Raw genomic sequence first — 17233 nt, forward strand, 5'->3', positions numbered from 1 at the left:
CAATTCCTGCTCATGGTCTGACATATCTGCCAAGCTCTCTGCTTCCGGCGCGGTCCCGCGAGGCTGCGGGATGCGAGCTGCGAGAGAAGTCCACAGAGAATGGGACGAAGAGAGTGCTGCATGTGAAAAGTCACATACTGTCTCCCTTGCCATGGCCAACTCAGCATCCGTCACATTATTGCTGACAACAGAGGCCGCTTCCGCCGGGGCCACGCCTGTCACCGCAAAGAGTCACCGCAAAGAGGGTCCGCTGTCATCATGAATAAAAATGTCAGGGCTCAAAACGTCATTGGTCGGCGTTGGGATATCCGGCGCGCAAGGGACGTATTCTTTTCGCCACTCAGACTGGCCGCATCGTCGAGCAATTTTGCCTTACGACTGACTTTTTTCTAAACGTGGAATGTGAGTGTTGATCGGGCGCTGAAACGGAAGGATGAGGTTGGCGGGCTGAATTTCGTTTGCCTTCTTGAGCTTCTGAGAGTCATGCAACTGCATCTGCTGAATGCTCGGTGTGGTGGTGTCCTGCTTGCGCCCTGGTGGAGGTTCGCCTTGGTCAAATCGGTCCCGAGTAAAGGCTTATTGTGGTACGCCGGTCTATCACTTCCTTGCGGGGTATGTCCTACAGGGCGCATGAGGGGTGATCGTGCCGAAATTAGAAATCTGGCACGGGTAGGGAACGATTATCGGGTACAGGATGCAAGAAGCCTATTTGGCGATTCTTCTCCTCGCAGATAACGGAGACAAGATCTAAGACATGACGGATGTCGTACATGCTGGCTAAAAAGGATCCAGAGGCCGCACTCGCTCAGCCTACATTGCCTATGCCGTATACGAGCGAAGCTTGATGATTCATCATGGTGAATTGACGACAGCACGGTGGGCTGCAAAGACTTGAGCTCGCCTACAACGCCAGCAGAAGCAAACGTCCGGACGTAAATGTAAGTTTTCCAGTCCCACCTAGGTAGACAGTCGAAGCAAAATGTCCAGGCGTAGATGCGTATCTTAAGACTGTACATGTGCCCCCAGACATAGGATCTTAAGTTCTTGTAAGCAAGGCGCAATATCAACCTGTTGTTACGATAAATGGTCTCGGAATCCGAGTCCGTCAGTATTGCCGCAAAACGGTTTAAAATAACTCAATTGCTGCTACCAGAAAAGACCGGGGTATAGTCGCTTCGGGTATAAGGATCACTGTAAAAATGCATTGCAGCCGACGCGTAAGCCGTGCAAGCAGTAGCGAATGCGGTAGCAGCATGCAGAGAGAAGCCTGTAGCCCCGTTCGGGGTCTTGTTCATCTTTTCCCACACAATCAGCCCACTTTTTCCGAACGCTCAAAACTCCCAATATCTGACCCATTTATCCCCCGACATCAAAACTCGTTGTTATCCTGAAAGAACAAGATCTACTTCGACTCGGGAGCAGCCGGAGTCTCGGCCGCAGCCGGAGTCTCGGTAGCAGCCGGCGTCGGGGCAGCAGCAGGAGCCGCAGCAGCAGCCTCAGGCTTGGCTTCCTCGGTCTTCACAGGCTCCTCGGCCTTCGCAGGCTCCTCGGTCTTCGCAGGCTCCTCGGTCTTAGCCTCCTCCTTCTTCTCGGCAGGCGCAGCGTCGAGGATAGGGTATTCGTCGAGGGGGCCGCTGGTAGCAGACATGCCCTCAGAAGAAGGGGGCCCAGCGGTACTGGCTTCGGGTCCAGCAGTGTTGCTTGCCGCAGCAGTAGGGGCCGGTGCCGGCGCAGCGGCACTCGAAGACGGCGCAGGCTCCGCCGCTAATGTATTGACAACGGTACACTTGTTAGCATCAGGGCGGCTTTTTGCGGCAGTGGACACGGGCTGGATGGACGCGCGGCGGGTGGACGGGAAACTCACCGGTGGGCTCCGGAACTTGCTCCTCCTTCTTGGCGGCCTCACCCTCCGCGGCAGGCGCGTCGGCCGGCTTGGGCTCCTCCGGTTTGGGTGCCTCTGGGTTCTTCGCATCGGTATCCGCAGCAGCAACAGGAGCGGCAGCCACTGCACCAGCAGCGACGGCGGCGCCGGCGGCCGGGGCCGCAGCGGGGGCGGGAGCGGCGGGTGTTGTCTCGGTCGGCTTGCCGGCGTCGGTCGCGGTTGCAGCCTGGTCGGTGGGCTTCGCAGGACCGGCGGCGTTCGGCTTGTCGTCGTTCTTCGCGGCCTTCTTCTTCTTGAACATGTTCTTGAAGGCCTTCTTCACAGTGGCCATCGCGTCAGGGGCTGGAGACGATGGGTTAGCATGAATCGCGGCGTTGGCGGCGTTGGCGCGCAGTTGGGGCGACGGCGCTCGTCAACAGAGCGTGCAGTGGCTACTCACGGACTCCAGGCATGGCGGCGGTAGAGGGCTATCGAGCAGACACTCAACAGCAGCAGATGGGTGAGGGGTGAGTGTGTGGGGAGAGATGCAATCGGGAGGCTTGGGCGGGAGGCGTCCGGGTTTTGAAGGAACGATGGCCCAAAGGAGCGAAGCGGTCGGCGGGCGGTCGTGGAGTGGAAGAGGTCGTGAGACTCCAGGAGCTCAAAGCGCGAGCGCAAGGATGCAGCTTGCTCAGCCCCAGATTCAAAGACGCGCCAAGGCCGTTTCAGGGTTTCGAGCTACTATTTTTGGTCCAAGCGCCGCTCCACAGCAGGTCAAAGAAGATTTGGGCCCTCTGAGCCCCGCTGAGGGCGCTGCACTCTTGCTCCGTGGAGGGTTGAGTGCGATATTTGGACGAATTTGTCCGCGTTCAAGACTCACATCCACGTCCACGCATGAGAGTCTGGGACCCATGCAGGTATGGTGCAATTTGTGAGACGGTTGTGGTGTGGCTCAATTGCACCGCTGATTGCTCGGCCGTGCGCGAAATCAATAACTTTATCTGCCTTGCGCGCGCGCGCCCAGCAACGTGCTCTCCGTGCGCCGATGGCCGCCTCCGCCGCGATAGGGGCATCATCCGCTGCGTTCAATCTCCGCCGCTGGTCGTCGCCCACAGCCGAGATTCGGGTAATAAATCTGCTACCTTGCCAGCAACCATGGACGCCGCGCCTCGCAACGCAAGTGGTCCCGAGCCCCGATTCGTGTCATCCCCGAGGCCCCCCGAGCTGCTCATATAAATACCCAGAGACCAATTTCCCATCATGAAGGATCTTTCCGTGCCCATGGAGCTTGCGTCTGCGGCATTTGTCTTCGATCGCCGGGTTGCGGTGGCGCGGTCTGCTTCCACGGCGCTGTTGTGGCCGGCGCGCCTCCCGGCATCGCCCCCGTTTGCGTCATCCCCAGCGCCGGTGGCCGGCCCGCCCCCCCTGACGACTGCGCAGCCCACGGGGCAGCCGTCATAGGCAAACCTGTCGCCGGGTTAGATGCCCACGGAGCCGCAGTGCCTGCCTGCGGCGGGAAGCGCTGAGGGCCGTCGGATGCGTGGCCCGCGGGCGCCCTGCCGGGCTGGCTTGTTGTATGAATAGACTTTGGGGGCTCTACTGCCGTCGGGTCTCTCTCCCAGCGAAACAGCGACCCAAAGGGGAAGTGTTGTACAACGGGGAATTTGGAAAGAACTTCAGCGTTGTACATCTTCAGCATTCCCTGTGCCAGGTGTCAACGAAGGGGCCGAGAATGGAAATTGGAGTCATACCTTGTTGATCTTGGCCCAGCCGGCTCGTACTCCAGAAATGTCAAACAGAATGGGGCTGTGCTCCCAAAAAGGCCCCTTCTTCACGTCATAGATGAAGCCAATTGCGCTGAAATACATGTTGACCGAACGCTCGCGTTCGACCGCGTTCTTCTTTGCTACGTCGCCCGGGTTGGGGGCGTCAGGCAAGGAGCCCTCCCCAGGGATATCCGCTGCCGACTGGATAGGAGGCGATAGCTGTGCGGAGCCAAAAATATACGGGACGAACGAATGATCGTCCAGGCCCCAGACTCCGTGCGATCCAGCTGGTTCGAGCGTGTACGTCAAGATAAGTCGGCGAATGAGGTGCAGATATCTGGCCACAATCAGCGTAAGGCGGCGCATGCTCATTTCAGAGCACTCACGGCTCGATAATACCAAGCACAATTCCTCGCTCCTCATCACCGGGGTCGCGCTTTGCAAAGCCTCCCAGCTTCCAAATGCCACCCAGGAAGGCCAAGAAGCTCAGCTCGTGGCCCGTTCCGTAGTCCAGCCGTTGCGCACTGCCAAAGCTTCCGACAAGATAGGCCTGAAGCTCGTCCTTTGCAGACGCTGCATTGCCTTGGGGCTTTTGCCTGCTCAGGATTTCGGATGAAATGGCGTCGTCCAGCAATTTGGGCAAACGAGATTCAACAATCTCATACCACTTCCTGAAACTGATGTTGCCAAATCTCCGTGGACCAGGGTCCGGAGGCGCCTCATCCATGATGGCTTCCAGCTTCTCCATCAGAGCCTTCAATCTCAGCACGGGCTCGGAGAACTGGACAGCCTCACTGTTGAGCTGCCAGGCTTCGTACGAGGAAGCGGTTCTCTTGGGGAACATGGCGGCGTTCAGCTGCAGCAACCAGGTCATGATGTCGGCGTAGCCGGTGGAGGTGAGAAAGAAGCCGACATCTTCCCCATCGTTGATCTGCTTCTTCGGCAGCGCAAATTCGTGGGGCGCATCCAGGTCGAGCTGCTTCAGAGACCGGATGGCTTGCTTAGCGTCGCCCATGGTGCTGGTGTTGGTGGTTGTGTAGCTGCGACGCCTGAAACCGGTGATGAAATAGGTGGGTCTCGTCTCACGTGCAAACGCGACGTGGCCCAAGCTCCGCCTGCAGGGTCTTGCAAGGGTCTGCCAGCCGCCGAGACTCGAGAGAAGGTCGTAGGTTGATGACGCGTCGCAGACACGTAGCAGCCTGATGGCCGCCGGGGTGCGCAGCGCCTATTATGCGGTGCTGGCGCGACCGAGTCAACAAGGCAGGAGCACGAGAAAATGAGCCCCGCCACCCGGATCTACCTTATAGAACAATTGTACACGGGATAGGTAGTTGAATACAAGATCCGGATATAAATGTAAGTTTTCGATTCGTGCATTTTCGTCTGGATCTTGTATTCAACTACTTACCTAAATATTTTTTTTCGGAATCCGTACGGATGGCGGCACATGGGCCGTCTCTGCTACACCACTTGTCCTGTCGACAACATCTGTTTCATTCCCCTTTTGCTCTTCGTCGTTTCCAACATTGAATCGATCCGGGGTCACTGCCAATCGGTGTTGCCGTTTCTTTGCTTGCTCGCATGGCTCTCACAAGCGTAGTTGACGCAGCTAGCTGGGCAGCAACATAGCTCGGAAATGATCAAAGACGTCTAGACAGTAGCGTCGACTATCTTGCGAATTGGAGTGCAACCCAAAGTGTGATTGCGAGGGATCGCCTCTCTGCAGGTACCTAGTAGGTACAGTGGTAGCGCGGGAATACTTAGATCCGCCCGCCCATGTCACTCCACGGGCACTCCACGCTCGTCTCCACAATGCCAACAACCTCCCGGAACAACTTTGCCGGTCGCCATATTACGACAATAAATAAGCAGGCGGGCAAACAGGCGCCATGCAGGGCTCTTCACCCGCGCCTTCCATTGTGTCGCTTTCCGACAACTCAGCACATGAACCTGATCGGCGTCTGTCTCAGCACGACTCCGACAACGAAATCTTGAAGGCCGACTTTCTCGACGGCATTACCTACACGATTCAAGACTCTCTCGACTCTAGCAGCATTAGCGGTGACGATAACGTTGCCGCCAATTCCGGCCCCGTGCGCCAAGAAAGCGAAGACGACCCAAACTCGCAGCTGCTGCGCGAAGCTGAGTCCCCGAGAAGCGACCGCAAACGCACAGATGAGGAACAAGCCGCCCTACTGAACTCCACGCTTTTTGCACACGGCCGCGGCCCAGCCCCTCTTCCCAGCAGATCTGAGAGACGGGCAGCTTCGAGAGACGGACGCCACAGTATAACATCCACCCCACGCCGTAACAAGGGACCGGCTCGCCCAGGCGTGTACGAACTACCTGCGGATTCTCCTGCGCCCAATCCTACGTCTTCATCGGCTCCGTACGAGGCGCACCATGAAGAGGGGGAATCTAAGGCACGTCAACTAAGATCATCCACGAGGTCACAGAAACAGCCGGAGCCGAAGGAAAGCGAGGCAGTGCAACCGGCGGCTACTCCAGCCTCTGAGGAACCGAAGAAAAGGAAGCCAGGTCGTCCGAGGAAGAAGACCGCGACGGCGGCTGAAATCATCTCTAAGCGCCAAAAGACCGATTCTGCAAATACAGGTCGGAGACAATCGAAGGCCGGAGAAGCCGAGGGCTCAGAAGATGTCGATAGAAACATCGAGAGAAGGACCAGCATGGCCACATCGCCTTCGAACTCAAAGGCGTCCAAATCAGCTCCCAAAAAGGCACAGACTGCAACAGAAAAGTTATTACGAATGCATACCAAAAAGACGAGCGTCCAAGAAGATTCATTCGATGAGCAAACAAGCGACGCTTCTGGGGGGTTATTTGTTACTACTTCAACAACGGGGTCCCATACTAGGGATGAGAAATCCAATGATTCTGATGGGCTTGGCCATCTGCAGGAGACCTTGCGAAAAATTTGGAATAATACGGAAGGAGTGAAGAAAGTTCGTGAGAATCGAAAGGCATATGGCCTAACGGAAAAAAACAATTCCACCAAAACCCTTATCCGTGTTTGCCGTGGTCTTCAGGACGAGCTTAAAGAGCTCAAGAAGTTATCAGCAGCACCGGATGAGACAGAGTCTACGCGAGTGAGCCGGACCATAAGAAGCCTTTCAAGGACTCTCAATGAGTTCGATTTGGCAAACGAAAAGGAGATCAAGAACCACCTTTTCCAAGATCTCTACGCATTCATTTTTCCGTGCCTCCTCAGGACTCTTTGCAACGTTGTCGATTACTACGTGAGGGTTCTCAAAAGAGACGCCGCTCCCGACACGATTCCCACTTCCCAGCTGGCCGAGCTCACTGGCTTCACGGCCGCAATCATTAATCTTGACGAGAGTGCCAAGGCGAGCAACGTGCAAGTGCCGACTCAGCTTGCCATTGTTAAACCGACCCGAAATTGCATCATTGCTCCTCTCAAGAGACTCCGTCGGCTACTCGTTCAGCTTGTCGCTCGACAAAGTAAGCAGGAGGAACAAAAGAAAGCCTCGCGCGTTGAGCAAAGGCGCATTGAACAGGCTAATCTTCGACGTCGGCGGGAGGTTGAAGAGGATTCCCACCAGAGAGCATTGTTGGAGGATTGGAGAACACTGCACATCACCCGCAAAGAGGTCGAGCCCGATTTTCGTCGATGGCATCATCTTGATTTCGTCCCTCTCCCCGCGACCCACGAGCCAGAAACCATCCGAGACATTGACGTCAATGGTCAACCCTTTGACAGGGTCATTATGTTTCATCATATGCGAAGCCCTTTGCGGAGGCAAACTTTGAATGATGTAGGGATATGGACCGATGTCGAGTGCCTGACGCTTATGGAAGCACTGAAAGAGCACACAGCCATGGATTATCGTGAGGTAACCCCGAAATTCCCACGAAGAAGTTACACTAACGGGTGCATAGGTAATCCCAGACACATGGTGTATTTCAGGATCATCAAGAAGCACTGCGGTCCGAATGGAGCTCTACGCCCGTTCAGTGTCTCGGAAATCGTCCAGAAATCCCAGTACCTCAAGCGCATGCTTGAGGATCGGGAATGGACACGGCTGATTCCTACTTTTTAAGATACCCTTGCTTCTCTTCTTCTAATTTGGTGCATGTCGTATCTAATCTATTATGTCAACATAGATCTGAAGTATGTGATGTTCCTTGTTCGCCTCCATATCTTCCCAATTACGTCATTTGTCTATGAACCTTTCCGGAGGTCGAGCCAAATCATTACTTGCTATCTTTTCATTTCTGCGTGGTTTCGGAATTATCTCAATATGCACCTTCTTATCTGAACTAAATGACTCTACGTAGCTTACAAAAAGGCGCGCCCAAGCACAAGGTGACTCATACAGTAAGCTATATTAGTTGCCGTCTGACTACGTGCAGTGCCAACAACGAACATCATCTCCAGCGGAATCAACAGATAGCGTTCAGATACTGAATTCGAAAAGCGACCATGAAGCTGCCTTTCACCACTCTTGACGTTTTCACCACGACGCGCTTCAGCGGCAACCCTCTCGCCGTGGTTCGCGTGCCTGCTTCCTGTCGCGACGCGCTCACGGAAGAGCAAAAGCAGAAAATCGCAACCGAGTTCAACCTTTCCGAAACCACGTTCCTGCACGAGACGCCCGAAGGCGCCGACGGCGCCGTCGCCGACTACGACATCTTCACCGCGCGCTCGCGCATGACCTTCGCCGGCCGTGAGTCCCTTCCCCCCTCCCTCCTCACAGCCGTTATACCTCCGCGGCCCCCAACATCCATCCCACATCCCACCCACCCCTCCTAACGCAAAACCCCCCGCGCGCGCACGCCCAGACCCCACCATCGGCACCGCCATCTTCGTCTCCACCACCGCCCGCCCGCTCTTCCCGCACACGCACTCCCTGCGCACCCTCGCCGGCACCATCCCGCTCGCCCACGACGCCGCCTCCCGCACCGCCTCGGTCCGCCTCCCCCACGCCGTCCACGAGCACGCCTTCCGGCCCCCTCACCCCTTCCCCGGGCGCTCGTCGTCGACTTCCGCAACCGCCGACGACGTCCCCATCGTCTCCATCGTCCGCGGCATGGCCTTCTGCCTCGTGCACCTCCCCACGCTCGACGCCCTCGGCGGCGTTTCCGCCGGGCTGGTCCCCGTGGCCGACGCGTACGCGGCGAAGTGGTTGGACCACGACGGCGGTGATGAGGGGGGCGGGTGGGGCGTCGGGTTTACGGGCACGTTTTATTACGTCGATGTCGGTTTTGAGGATGAGGGGGAGAAGAGGCAAAGGGTGTTGCGCACGCGGTCGATCGGCACGAGGGAGGATCCCGGGACGGGGAGCGCGAGCGCGGCACTGTGCTGCTATCTGGCGTTGAAGGAGGGGAGGGAAGGCGGGAAGGGCCCGTTTGAGTTTCATCTCGTCCAGGGCGTCGAGATGGGGAGGAGGTGCGATATCTTCGTGAAAGTGGTCAGGACCGAGGACGGTGGGGCGGTGGAGGAGGTTGTGTTGACGGGGAGTGCGGTCGAGGTTATGGAGGGGTTTGTGAGTGTGGAGTGAGCCGTTGCGTCCCGTGGAGAGGGGTATGAGCGTTCCGAATATGTCTTGCCAAACTTGTGACTATACTTAAGTAGGTAGCTAGGCCTTGCGTCTGGATGCACTCAAGTAGTCGGTACACTTACATCTACGCAAAGTCCTGCTACACCTATGCAGGAGGGAAAACCACAGTGGGAATCTTAGGTGACTCGGAACTATATACTGTTGTTTGACTTCTACGTCTAGTCTTGAATCGTTCATTGTACAGAATTCCCAGAGCTTATACGGTCTTGGTTTGTATCTACAATTCATAAACTCATTTTAATGAGAAGTAATGTCATGCCATAAGACCTTCAGTCTAGGACAAACGCTCTTGAAACACCGATAAAACAATGCGACCTTCCGCTTATATATGCAAATGTGATGGGCAGCGTAAAATCCCTTAAGACTAGTATGCAACGACTTTGCGGATTGCATCATATATCCCTGGATTATTAGCAATTGAAGTATAGGCGGAATTGAGTTGAACTTACGAACGACGTCAGGAACGTTGAACTTCTCATATAACAACCCCATATGCGTACTCCACCCAGCAACACGCTGAACGGGTGCTTCCAGTCTCAAAAATGCACCTTCTTGGATAGTTGCTGCGACCTCAGCGCCGACACCAGAGTTTATCATACTCTCATGCACGACGATGGCTCTTCCAGTCTTGTTCACGCTGCTCAAGATGGTCGGCCGGTCCCAAGGATAAATGGTCCTCAAATCAATCAGCTCAACGCTGACGCCAAAGTCCTTCTCAGCGGCAGAGATGGCAGTGGAGCAGTTGTACAAGGGAGTCCCATAGGAGATGAGGGTCACGTCTTTTCCTTCTTTCAGAATCTCGGCCTTGGACAAAGGCAGGGTGTATGCTTCATTAGGAACTTGCTCCACAGCTGCCCGGTAGAGAATCTTGGGCTCCATAAACACGACGGGATCGTTGCACGCGATAGACGCTAGAAGTAAGCCTTTGGCCTGGATTGGCGAGCGCGGAACGACGACGCGCAGTCCGGGGATATGTGTGAAGAGAGACTCGGGTGATTGGGAGTGGTATCTGAAACAAAGGTTAGCATGTCACAGGGCCAGCCCGCCCGCCAGCAATGGACTCACAATGCACCGTGCCCCACACCCCCCATGGGCATTCGCACCACCAGTCCCCCCGCATGCATGTCCGTTGTGCCCGCCCTGTATCTTACCTTGGCGGCCTCGTTTACCAGCTGATCGAAGGCCGGGTAGACGTAGTCGGCAAACTGGATTTCGGCCACCGGCTTCATCCCTTCCAGCGCGGCACCAATGGCGAAGCCCACGATGCCCTGCTCGCTCAGCGGAGTGTTGAAGACGCGCTCCGAGCCAAAATCGTTGGCCAGGCCCATGGAGCATCGGAAGACGCCGCCGAAGGCCACGTCCTCGCCGAAAACGAGCACGCGGTCGTCGGTGGTCAGGGCATGGCGCAGGGCGGAGTTGACGGCCTGGAACACGTTCTGGCGCGTGGTCTTGGAGTCGCGGACATGCTGCGGCAGCTCGGGGTTTGAGAGGCTCGACTTGGGGGTGTGGGCGAGCAGCGGGGTGGTGGCGTAGTCGATGGGCAGGTTGAGGCGGGCGTTCGGAGGGTGCGTGGAGTAAGGCCGCCGGGGATAGATTGGCGCCCGCGCGGCGGCCAAATGCGCGACAAGACGCCGTGGTGGCAGTGACACTCGAGCTTTCATGGCGGGCGCGACAGATGGGGATAATCTGGGGAAGCGACGGGGTAGGTATACTATTTACGTGGGCGAGAGCGGCTAGCGGCGGCATAGCTCGAGGCACGCAGGCACCACAGGGCCAGTGAGAGCAGTTGCAACGCGCTGCACGGCGCTGCGGCGGGCTTGTCCTAGCGGGCCTTGTTGCCGCATTGCGCATGGGTTCGCAGACGGCGGCGGCCGTCAGCGGCGGCTGGTCCATGCCGGCTCCTGCGGCGCGCGCCCGGCGAGCCCGAAGACTCTTCGTGAAGACGACTGCACATCAGCCCTGCGAGTCTGACCGACACGCCCAGGACACAACACCAAGTGGATGCGCGCGCGTGGACTGCTCTGTGTGGCTGCTTCAGCGAAAGAGTGGTGCCGAACGCCGTCACCGCCATAACGTGCGCATCGAAAAGCGCGCGCCCCCGAGTGATCTGCGCGTGGCCGCTGCGACCCTCCGAGCCCTTCAAAACACCGACCTCTGCCATCTCCAGCGACGCCGTCACCACGTTGCTCCCCGCGACACCACCCTCTCAGCCCTTTCGCCGGCTTGCCAATGTCTCTGGTCTTCGCAAGGGCCCTTGCCAGCGGCCCTTTTGCTTCCAATGGCCTTGCCCGAGTGAGACCCATCGCCCTCCTCTCGGCCGCCCTTCTGCTGTCCGCCGTTGGCCATGCCGCGCCGCTGCGGCAGCACATGCCCGTCTCGGTCCTCGCCGATGAGGACCTGCCCAAGGACCCGGCCGACGCCAGCCTCTGGATCTACCTGAGCGTTGCCGTCGCGCTGGTCCTGCTTGGAGGCGTCTTCGCCGGTCTGACCATCGCGTAAGTCTTCCTGCCCGTCGCACACCCCCGCCACCCACCGTTCCACGTCGTACAGCCACTGACCACTGTCTCAATTCAGCCTCATGGGCCAGGATGAAATCTACCTCCAAGTCCTCGCTGCTTCCGGCGACGGTGCCGAGCGCAAAAATGCCGCACGCGTGCTTCGCCTTCTCCAGAAGGGCAAGCACTGGGTCCTGGTCACACTGCTGCTCAGCAACGTTATCACGAACGAGACGCTGCCCATCGTCCTCGACAGATCTCTTGGTGGAGGCTGGCCTGCCGTCGTCAGCAGTACTGTCCTGATTGGTATGACCACATGATGCGTCATTTGAATTCTAGACGCCCCTTCGGTCCATTGATCCGCCGCTGACAGCTCCGCGATAGTCATTTTCGGTGAAGTCGTCCCCCAGAGTATCTGCGTCCGCTATGGCCTGCCAATTGGGGCATGGATGTCGCCCATCGTGCTCGCCCTCATGTGGCTCATGTGTCCCGTCGCATGGCCTACAGCGAAGCTGCTGGACTACCTCTTGGGCGAAGATCACGGAACAACATACAAGAAGGCGGGCCTCAAGACCCTGGTCACTCTGCACAAAACTCTCGGAGAGAGTCCCGAGGAACGCTTGAACCAGGACGAGGTCACAATCATCAGTGCTGTGCTGGATCTCAAGGAGAAGCCCGTGGGGAGCATCATGACGCCGATGAATGACGTCTTCACCATGTCGGCCGATACCGTGCTTGATGAGAAGATGATGGACAACATTCTCTCGGCTGGCTACTCCAGAATCCCCATTTACCAGCCCGACAACCCGCGCAACTTCGTTGGCATGCTCCTGGTCAAGCTACTGATTACCTACGATCCCGAGGATGCCAAGCAAGTCCGTGACTTCTCTCTCGCTACTCTGCCCGAGACTCGCCCTGAGACTAGCTGTCTCGACATTGTCAACTTCTTCCAGGAGGGCAAGTCCCACATGGTTCTTGTTTCCGACTTCCCCGGTGAATCGTATGGTGCACTTGGTGTCATCACTTTGGAAGATGTTATCGAGGAGTTGATCGGAGAGTGAGTGTTGCTCCAACAAGATAACGTCCGGTCCAGGCGCTAACGGTATATCAGGGAAATCATTGATGAGTCTGACGTTTTCATTGATGTTCACAAAGCTATCCGCCGCATTACCCCATCTCCCCGCAACCGCGTCCCTAAGGGTGAAGTCGTTGCCGAGCGTCCCGAGGAAATCGAAGCCGACGAAACTACCGGTTTGCTGGCAGGATCTGAGTCTCGCAGGAAGAGCACCGACAGCAGTCGCGTGTTTGGAACCAGCCCTCAGGTCAAGTTCTTGATGCGCCGCAGCAGTAGTGGTCATGCTTCCGTCGGAAAAGCAAAGCCACTCGGACTCCGTGACGGTACTACCTCCGAGTTGAGGGAGCACCTCAGGCATCTCGGACCATCGAACGCAGCTAGCAACCCCAGGTCTACCCGCATCAGCACTGTGAAGATCAAACCGAGTGTCGGCACGATCCCCGAAACCAATGTTGAAAATGGAATTGGAAAGAGCGCAACTGCTCCTGCGGAGACAGACGCTGCCCTTAAGGTCGGACCAACTGCTCTCCAAGGCGGCATTGGTGAAGGTGTTCTCGCCAACAGTGGCAGCAACGCTAAAGATGGTGCTCATGCCGTCGCTACGACTTATGGCGCTATTGGAACCAATTCGCAACCTGCCGACTCCGAACACGCCTCCGAGCGCCCCTTGTCCAAGAAGTCGTCGAAAGACAACGCAAGTAACTCCTCCAAGTCCAAAAAGGGAAAGATCGTTATCGACAACCGTCCCTTTGGCGAGCAGAGATCGAACAGTTCGAGCACTGTTGGCTCGATACACAGCGGTTCTGCCCCTCGCTCCCCGAATGCCACAAAATCTGCCGTAAGGTCGGGTTCGATATCGGAAAATGTCATCGACGTGAACGGTGTCAAGAAGATGGTCCTGGACGTTTCGAGCAGCTCGGAAGAAGAGAATGAGCGCAAGGGTTCTAGCCACTCGCATGGCTCATCGCACAAGAACTGGGGAAGCAGCAGTGGTCACAGCGGTTTTGTCAATGTCGAGTCCAGCTCAAGTAACAAACCCGAACCCGCGGCCAAGCCTGCGACCACGGACGGCCAGAACGAGCAAAACGAGCAGAACGATGGAGACCCTGCCAGCGGCACCGGTGATAGCCAGGTGATGCCCGGTGAATCTGGTACGCAAAAGAAAAAGAGGAAGAAGCGTGCCAACAAGAAGAAGAAGGGCACGTGGTAAGTCAGACGAGCACGAACGGCGTTGAGTCGGGCGAGTAGGCTGGCGAGGAAGATTCGATGGGTTTTTCTTTTCACGTTGAAAGCGTTCGTTCATGGGTACTTTGGCGAAGGGTTACGAGGGGAATCATTCCATTTTGTCTCCTCCCTTTCGTATGCATGTCATTATTGATGTCGAATCCAAGGTGGTGGGCAGGGCTTTCCCTTTTTCTTCTTTTCCAGTATCTCCTTTTCTCTACTACGGAAGTACGTCTCCAAGTGTTTTGCCTGTCTTGACGCCGCCACCTACTCAGCAGAGACCGTTTTCTTGAAAACGCTATCCGCGCGAGCAACCGGCGCTGAAGGACGGAGAAAAGGCGGACGAGATGAACGGAAACGCTGTCGATGTACGATATGGACTTTTGGAACGGAACGGTCTTGTTTTTGTTTCCTCCTTTCTCGAACATGCATACATAACATCTTATCGTTTCCATTGCGCTCTCGCAGTTGTTCATTCCTTTCAGATGCGTGCTGGTCTCGGGATAATCGTCTCCTTTTTTCACCTCGTCATGCGCCACCTTTTTTGCCTGGTGGATGTGATGATGAGGGTAATGGGCTTCCTTTTTTTCCACAAAGGTCTAGATATTTTGTTATCCCATGAAGCATAATCTCTATAACCCAATCCGTCGTGTGACTGTGAAGTCCTTCCTGCGTAAAGAGTCCACACTACTAGCCAGCCACGCACGCTGCCTGCCTGCTCCGAAAACAAAAGGGATCAATCCCCCGTAGATGAATCGAGACCACGTGGGGACGGGGGGCCATCATAACAATCCTTCCGCAAACAATTCTCCACCATTCCTCCTCCTCCCCCATCACATTCCACCACGACAACGACAACGCCGCCGCCTCTCCTACCTACCGCTCACTGCTCACTCCTCACTCACTGCTCCACCCCCCTCACCCTCGCGGCCCGGAACCGACTGACCCTCCGCACGCTCCCGTCCTCGCGCTCCTCGACGAGCGGGCCGGCGCCGGCCGCCTCTTCCTCTTCCTCGCGCGACGGCCGCACGAAGCCGCCGTCCTGGCGCTGGATCATCTTGGCGCGCAGCTTGTGGTACGACGTCAGGGCCTCCTGCGAGAGGGTGGCGGGGTCGAGGCCGTCGGGGTCGGGTGCGGACGCGAAGGAGGCGGAGGAGGAGGAGGAAGGGTCGCGCTCGATGATGGTGGAGGCGAGGGTTGCGTTGGTGGGGGGACCGGTGGGGGTGGGGCGGGGGTGGGGGTGTTTTTCTTCTTCTTCTTCTTCTTTGTTGTTGTCGGCGGCGGCGGCGGTGGTGGCGGCGGCGGCTGCTGCTGAGGGTTCTTCGTTGGCTGGGAGGGTCGTGGTGGAGAAGGTGGAGGCGATGGGGGTTTGGGGTAGTGCGGCCCGGACGGCTTTGAAGCGCGAGGGTTTGCGGACGGGGGTGGAGGGGCGGCCGCCTTCTTCGGCTTCTCCCTCCTTGCCTTCTTCTTTGGCTGGGAAGGTTGTGGGAGGGAAAGAGGAGGCGATGGGGGTTTGGGGTAGCGCGGCGCGCACCGTCTTGAAGCGAGACGGTTTGCGGATCGGTGTGGAGGGAGCAGCGTCCGAGGGCGCGGGGGCGCTGCGCTCGATGATGGCGTCGGCGATGGGGCGGGGCTCGGTGGAGATTGGTGGGAGAGGGTCCGAGACAGGTTTAGGAGGCGGCGAGACATCGACGGACTCGGCGAATCGGACGCCCTTTGAGGAGGATGGGGTGGTGGAGTTCGATGCGGCTTCGGTGTCGTCGGCGGCAGGTTCTGCGGTCTTGTCGCCGTCCTGGGCCTTGGTGGACTCTTTGGTCTTTGTTGACTTTTTGGGAAGCAATGCTGGTGGGATTTGCTCGTCAGTTCGGACGACGAGCTTGTGCACGCCTTGCGCTTGTTGGAGCATGTTGTTCAGGTCCGACTCTTCGGGTGCTGGGCCGAGGTTTTCGATCATCTGGGCGTCCAACTTCTTCTCCAATTCCCTCATTTTCTGGAGGTATTCTTCAGTGATAACGGGCCTGCTCCTGCCCCATTCGTCTTCTTCCACCTCCTCGATGTCGGAGTCCTCCTCTTCATAGTCGTATTCGTCGTCGCTACCACCTTCATCCAGGTTCAGTTCCGCAACGACGTGGCCCACCTCGTTCAAGTTGTACTCCAGCATTTCACGCCTCATTTGAGCATCCTCTTCCGACTCGTTCTCCGGAATCACAGGCTTCTGAATGCCAGGGTTCTGCGGGCCTGCGACCTCAGCACGGACGATCTCGTCTTTATCGTTCAGTTCGAGGACACGACTGCCTGGCTTGAAGTTCATATGTGCGCTGACTGAACCACTCGTCTCGGGAACGCCAGAGGATGCTGCAGGGGCTTTCGTATCAGGAGTGAAAGCGACAGACTTCTTCCTGCGGGGTACAGGGCCTTGCGAAGTTGATGGCGAACTTTCACGTACGGGCGCCTTTCCTTTGTCCGATTGGTCGGAAGCGGTGGTCGGTTCGGCAGCGTCTGATAATTCTTCGACCTTTGACGAACCCTCGCCTTTCTTGCCCTCCTCTTCAGGAAGCTCGATGCCAGCTTTCTTCAGGGTGTCCATGATCTCGGCCGTTTGGTGTCCCGGCTGGGAAATAGAACTAGAGAGAACGTTTCCTTCCTCATCCAGCTCTTCCCGGATATCCATAAGCGGGCCACCTTCATCGTCTGCGAGGCTCGGTTCGCTGACGATGATGACCTTGCTCAATTTGTCCTCGGCAGCGTCGACCTGCTTCTGCACAGTCTCCACGTTCTTCTGCACATAGTCCTGTCTCCGCGAAATCAAGTCGATGACCTGGTCGGCGCTCCGAGTCATGTCCTTGCCCAGCAGCTCCGTGATTTCCTTTTCGTTAACCAGCTCGCCGCCGAATTCGCGGCCAAGCAGGACCATGTCCGCAGCAGTGGGCTCGGTCCCGTCGTGTGTCTTCTTGAACCCTTGAATCTCTTCCTTCAGACCCTCGTACTCGGCGTCCCATGTTTGCCAGTGCTGCAGCGATTTGCGCAGCTTCGCGATCTGCTCTTCGAGGCGTAGACGGTGGCGCTCAAGGTCGCCGACCTGGTCGCGAGGTTGCGCGCTCATTTTCGCTGGGATTGGAGGGTGGAGGGCGGTGGAGCTGGACGTGAGGGTTGTAGCCTGGCGGTCTCGAAAAAAGCGACGCGAACGGAAGGCGCTGGAATAGGGCGCGGCC

General features: G+C 57.2%; 5 protein-coding genes across 5 annotated transcripts; 1 reads left to right on the forward strand and 4 right to left on the reverse strand.

Moving 5' to 3' along the window:
• Window positions 1–1402: 1402 nt before the first annotated feature.
• SLS55_009104 (uncharacterized protein) lies at window positions 1403–2213 on the reverse strand (the record flags this gene model as incomplete). Its single annotated transcript, XM_066780508.1, has 2 exons — window positions 1403–1764; window positions 1865–2213. The coding sequence occupies 2 exons, from the start codon at window positions 2211–2213 to the stop codon at window positions 1403–1405; spliced, it is 711 nt and encodes a 236-aa protein (XP_066629737.1).
• A 1393-nt stretch (window positions 2214–3606) lies between these two features.
• RRD1 (Serine/threonine-protein phosphatase 2A activator 1) lies at window positions 3607–4642 on the reverse strand (the record flags this gene model as incomplete). Its single annotated transcript, XM_066780509.1, has 2 exons — window positions 3607–3964; window positions 4014–4642. 2 exons carry the CDS (start codon window positions 4640–4642, stop codon window positions 3607–3609), a joined length of 987 nt encoding a protein of 328 aa, XP_066629738.1.
• Window positions 4643–9591: 4949 nt separating this feature from the next.
• On the reverse strand, window positions 9592–10888 carry SLS55_009106 (uncharacterized protein; the record flags this gene model as incomplete). Its single annotated transcript, XM_066780510.1, has 3 exons — window positions 9592–9629; window positions 9677–10236; window positions 10293–10888. 3 exons carry the CDS (start codon window positions 10886–10888, stop codon window positions 9592–9594), a joined length of 1194 nt encoding a protein of 397 aa, XP_066629739.1.
• A 706-nt stretch (window positions 10889–11594) lies between these two features.
• MAM3 (cell agglutination protein Mam3) lies at window positions 11595–14007 on the forward strand (the record flags this gene model as incomplete). The annotated part of the gene is made up of 4 exons (XM_066780511.1): window positions 11595–11722; window positions 11802–12028; window positions 12107–12779; window positions 12834–14007. 4 exons carry the CDS (start codon window positions 11595–11597, stop codon window positions 14005–14007), a joined length of 2202 nt encoding a protein of 733 aa, XP_066629740.1.
• A 915-nt stretch (window positions 14008–14922) lies between these two features.
• Window positions 14923–17124, reverse strand: SLS55_009108 (uncharacterized protein; the record flags this gene model as incomplete). Its single annotated transcript, XM_066780512.1, has 1 exon — window positions 14923–17124. One exon carries the CDS (start codon window positions 17122–17124, stop codon window positions 14923–14925), a length of 2202 nt encoding a protein of 733 aa, XP_066629741.1.
• Between the last annotated feature and the right edge of the window lie 109 nt (window positions 17125–17233).

The sequence above is a fragment of the Diplodia seriata genome (genome assembly GCF_021436955.1).
Source record: "Diplodia seriata strain FDS-637 chromosome Unknown scaffold_9, whole genome shotgun sequence".
In the NCBI taxonomy this organism is placed as follows: Eukaryota; Fungi; Ascomycota; class Dothideomycetes; order Botryosphaeriales; family Botryosphaeriaceae; genus Diplodia; species Diplodia seriata.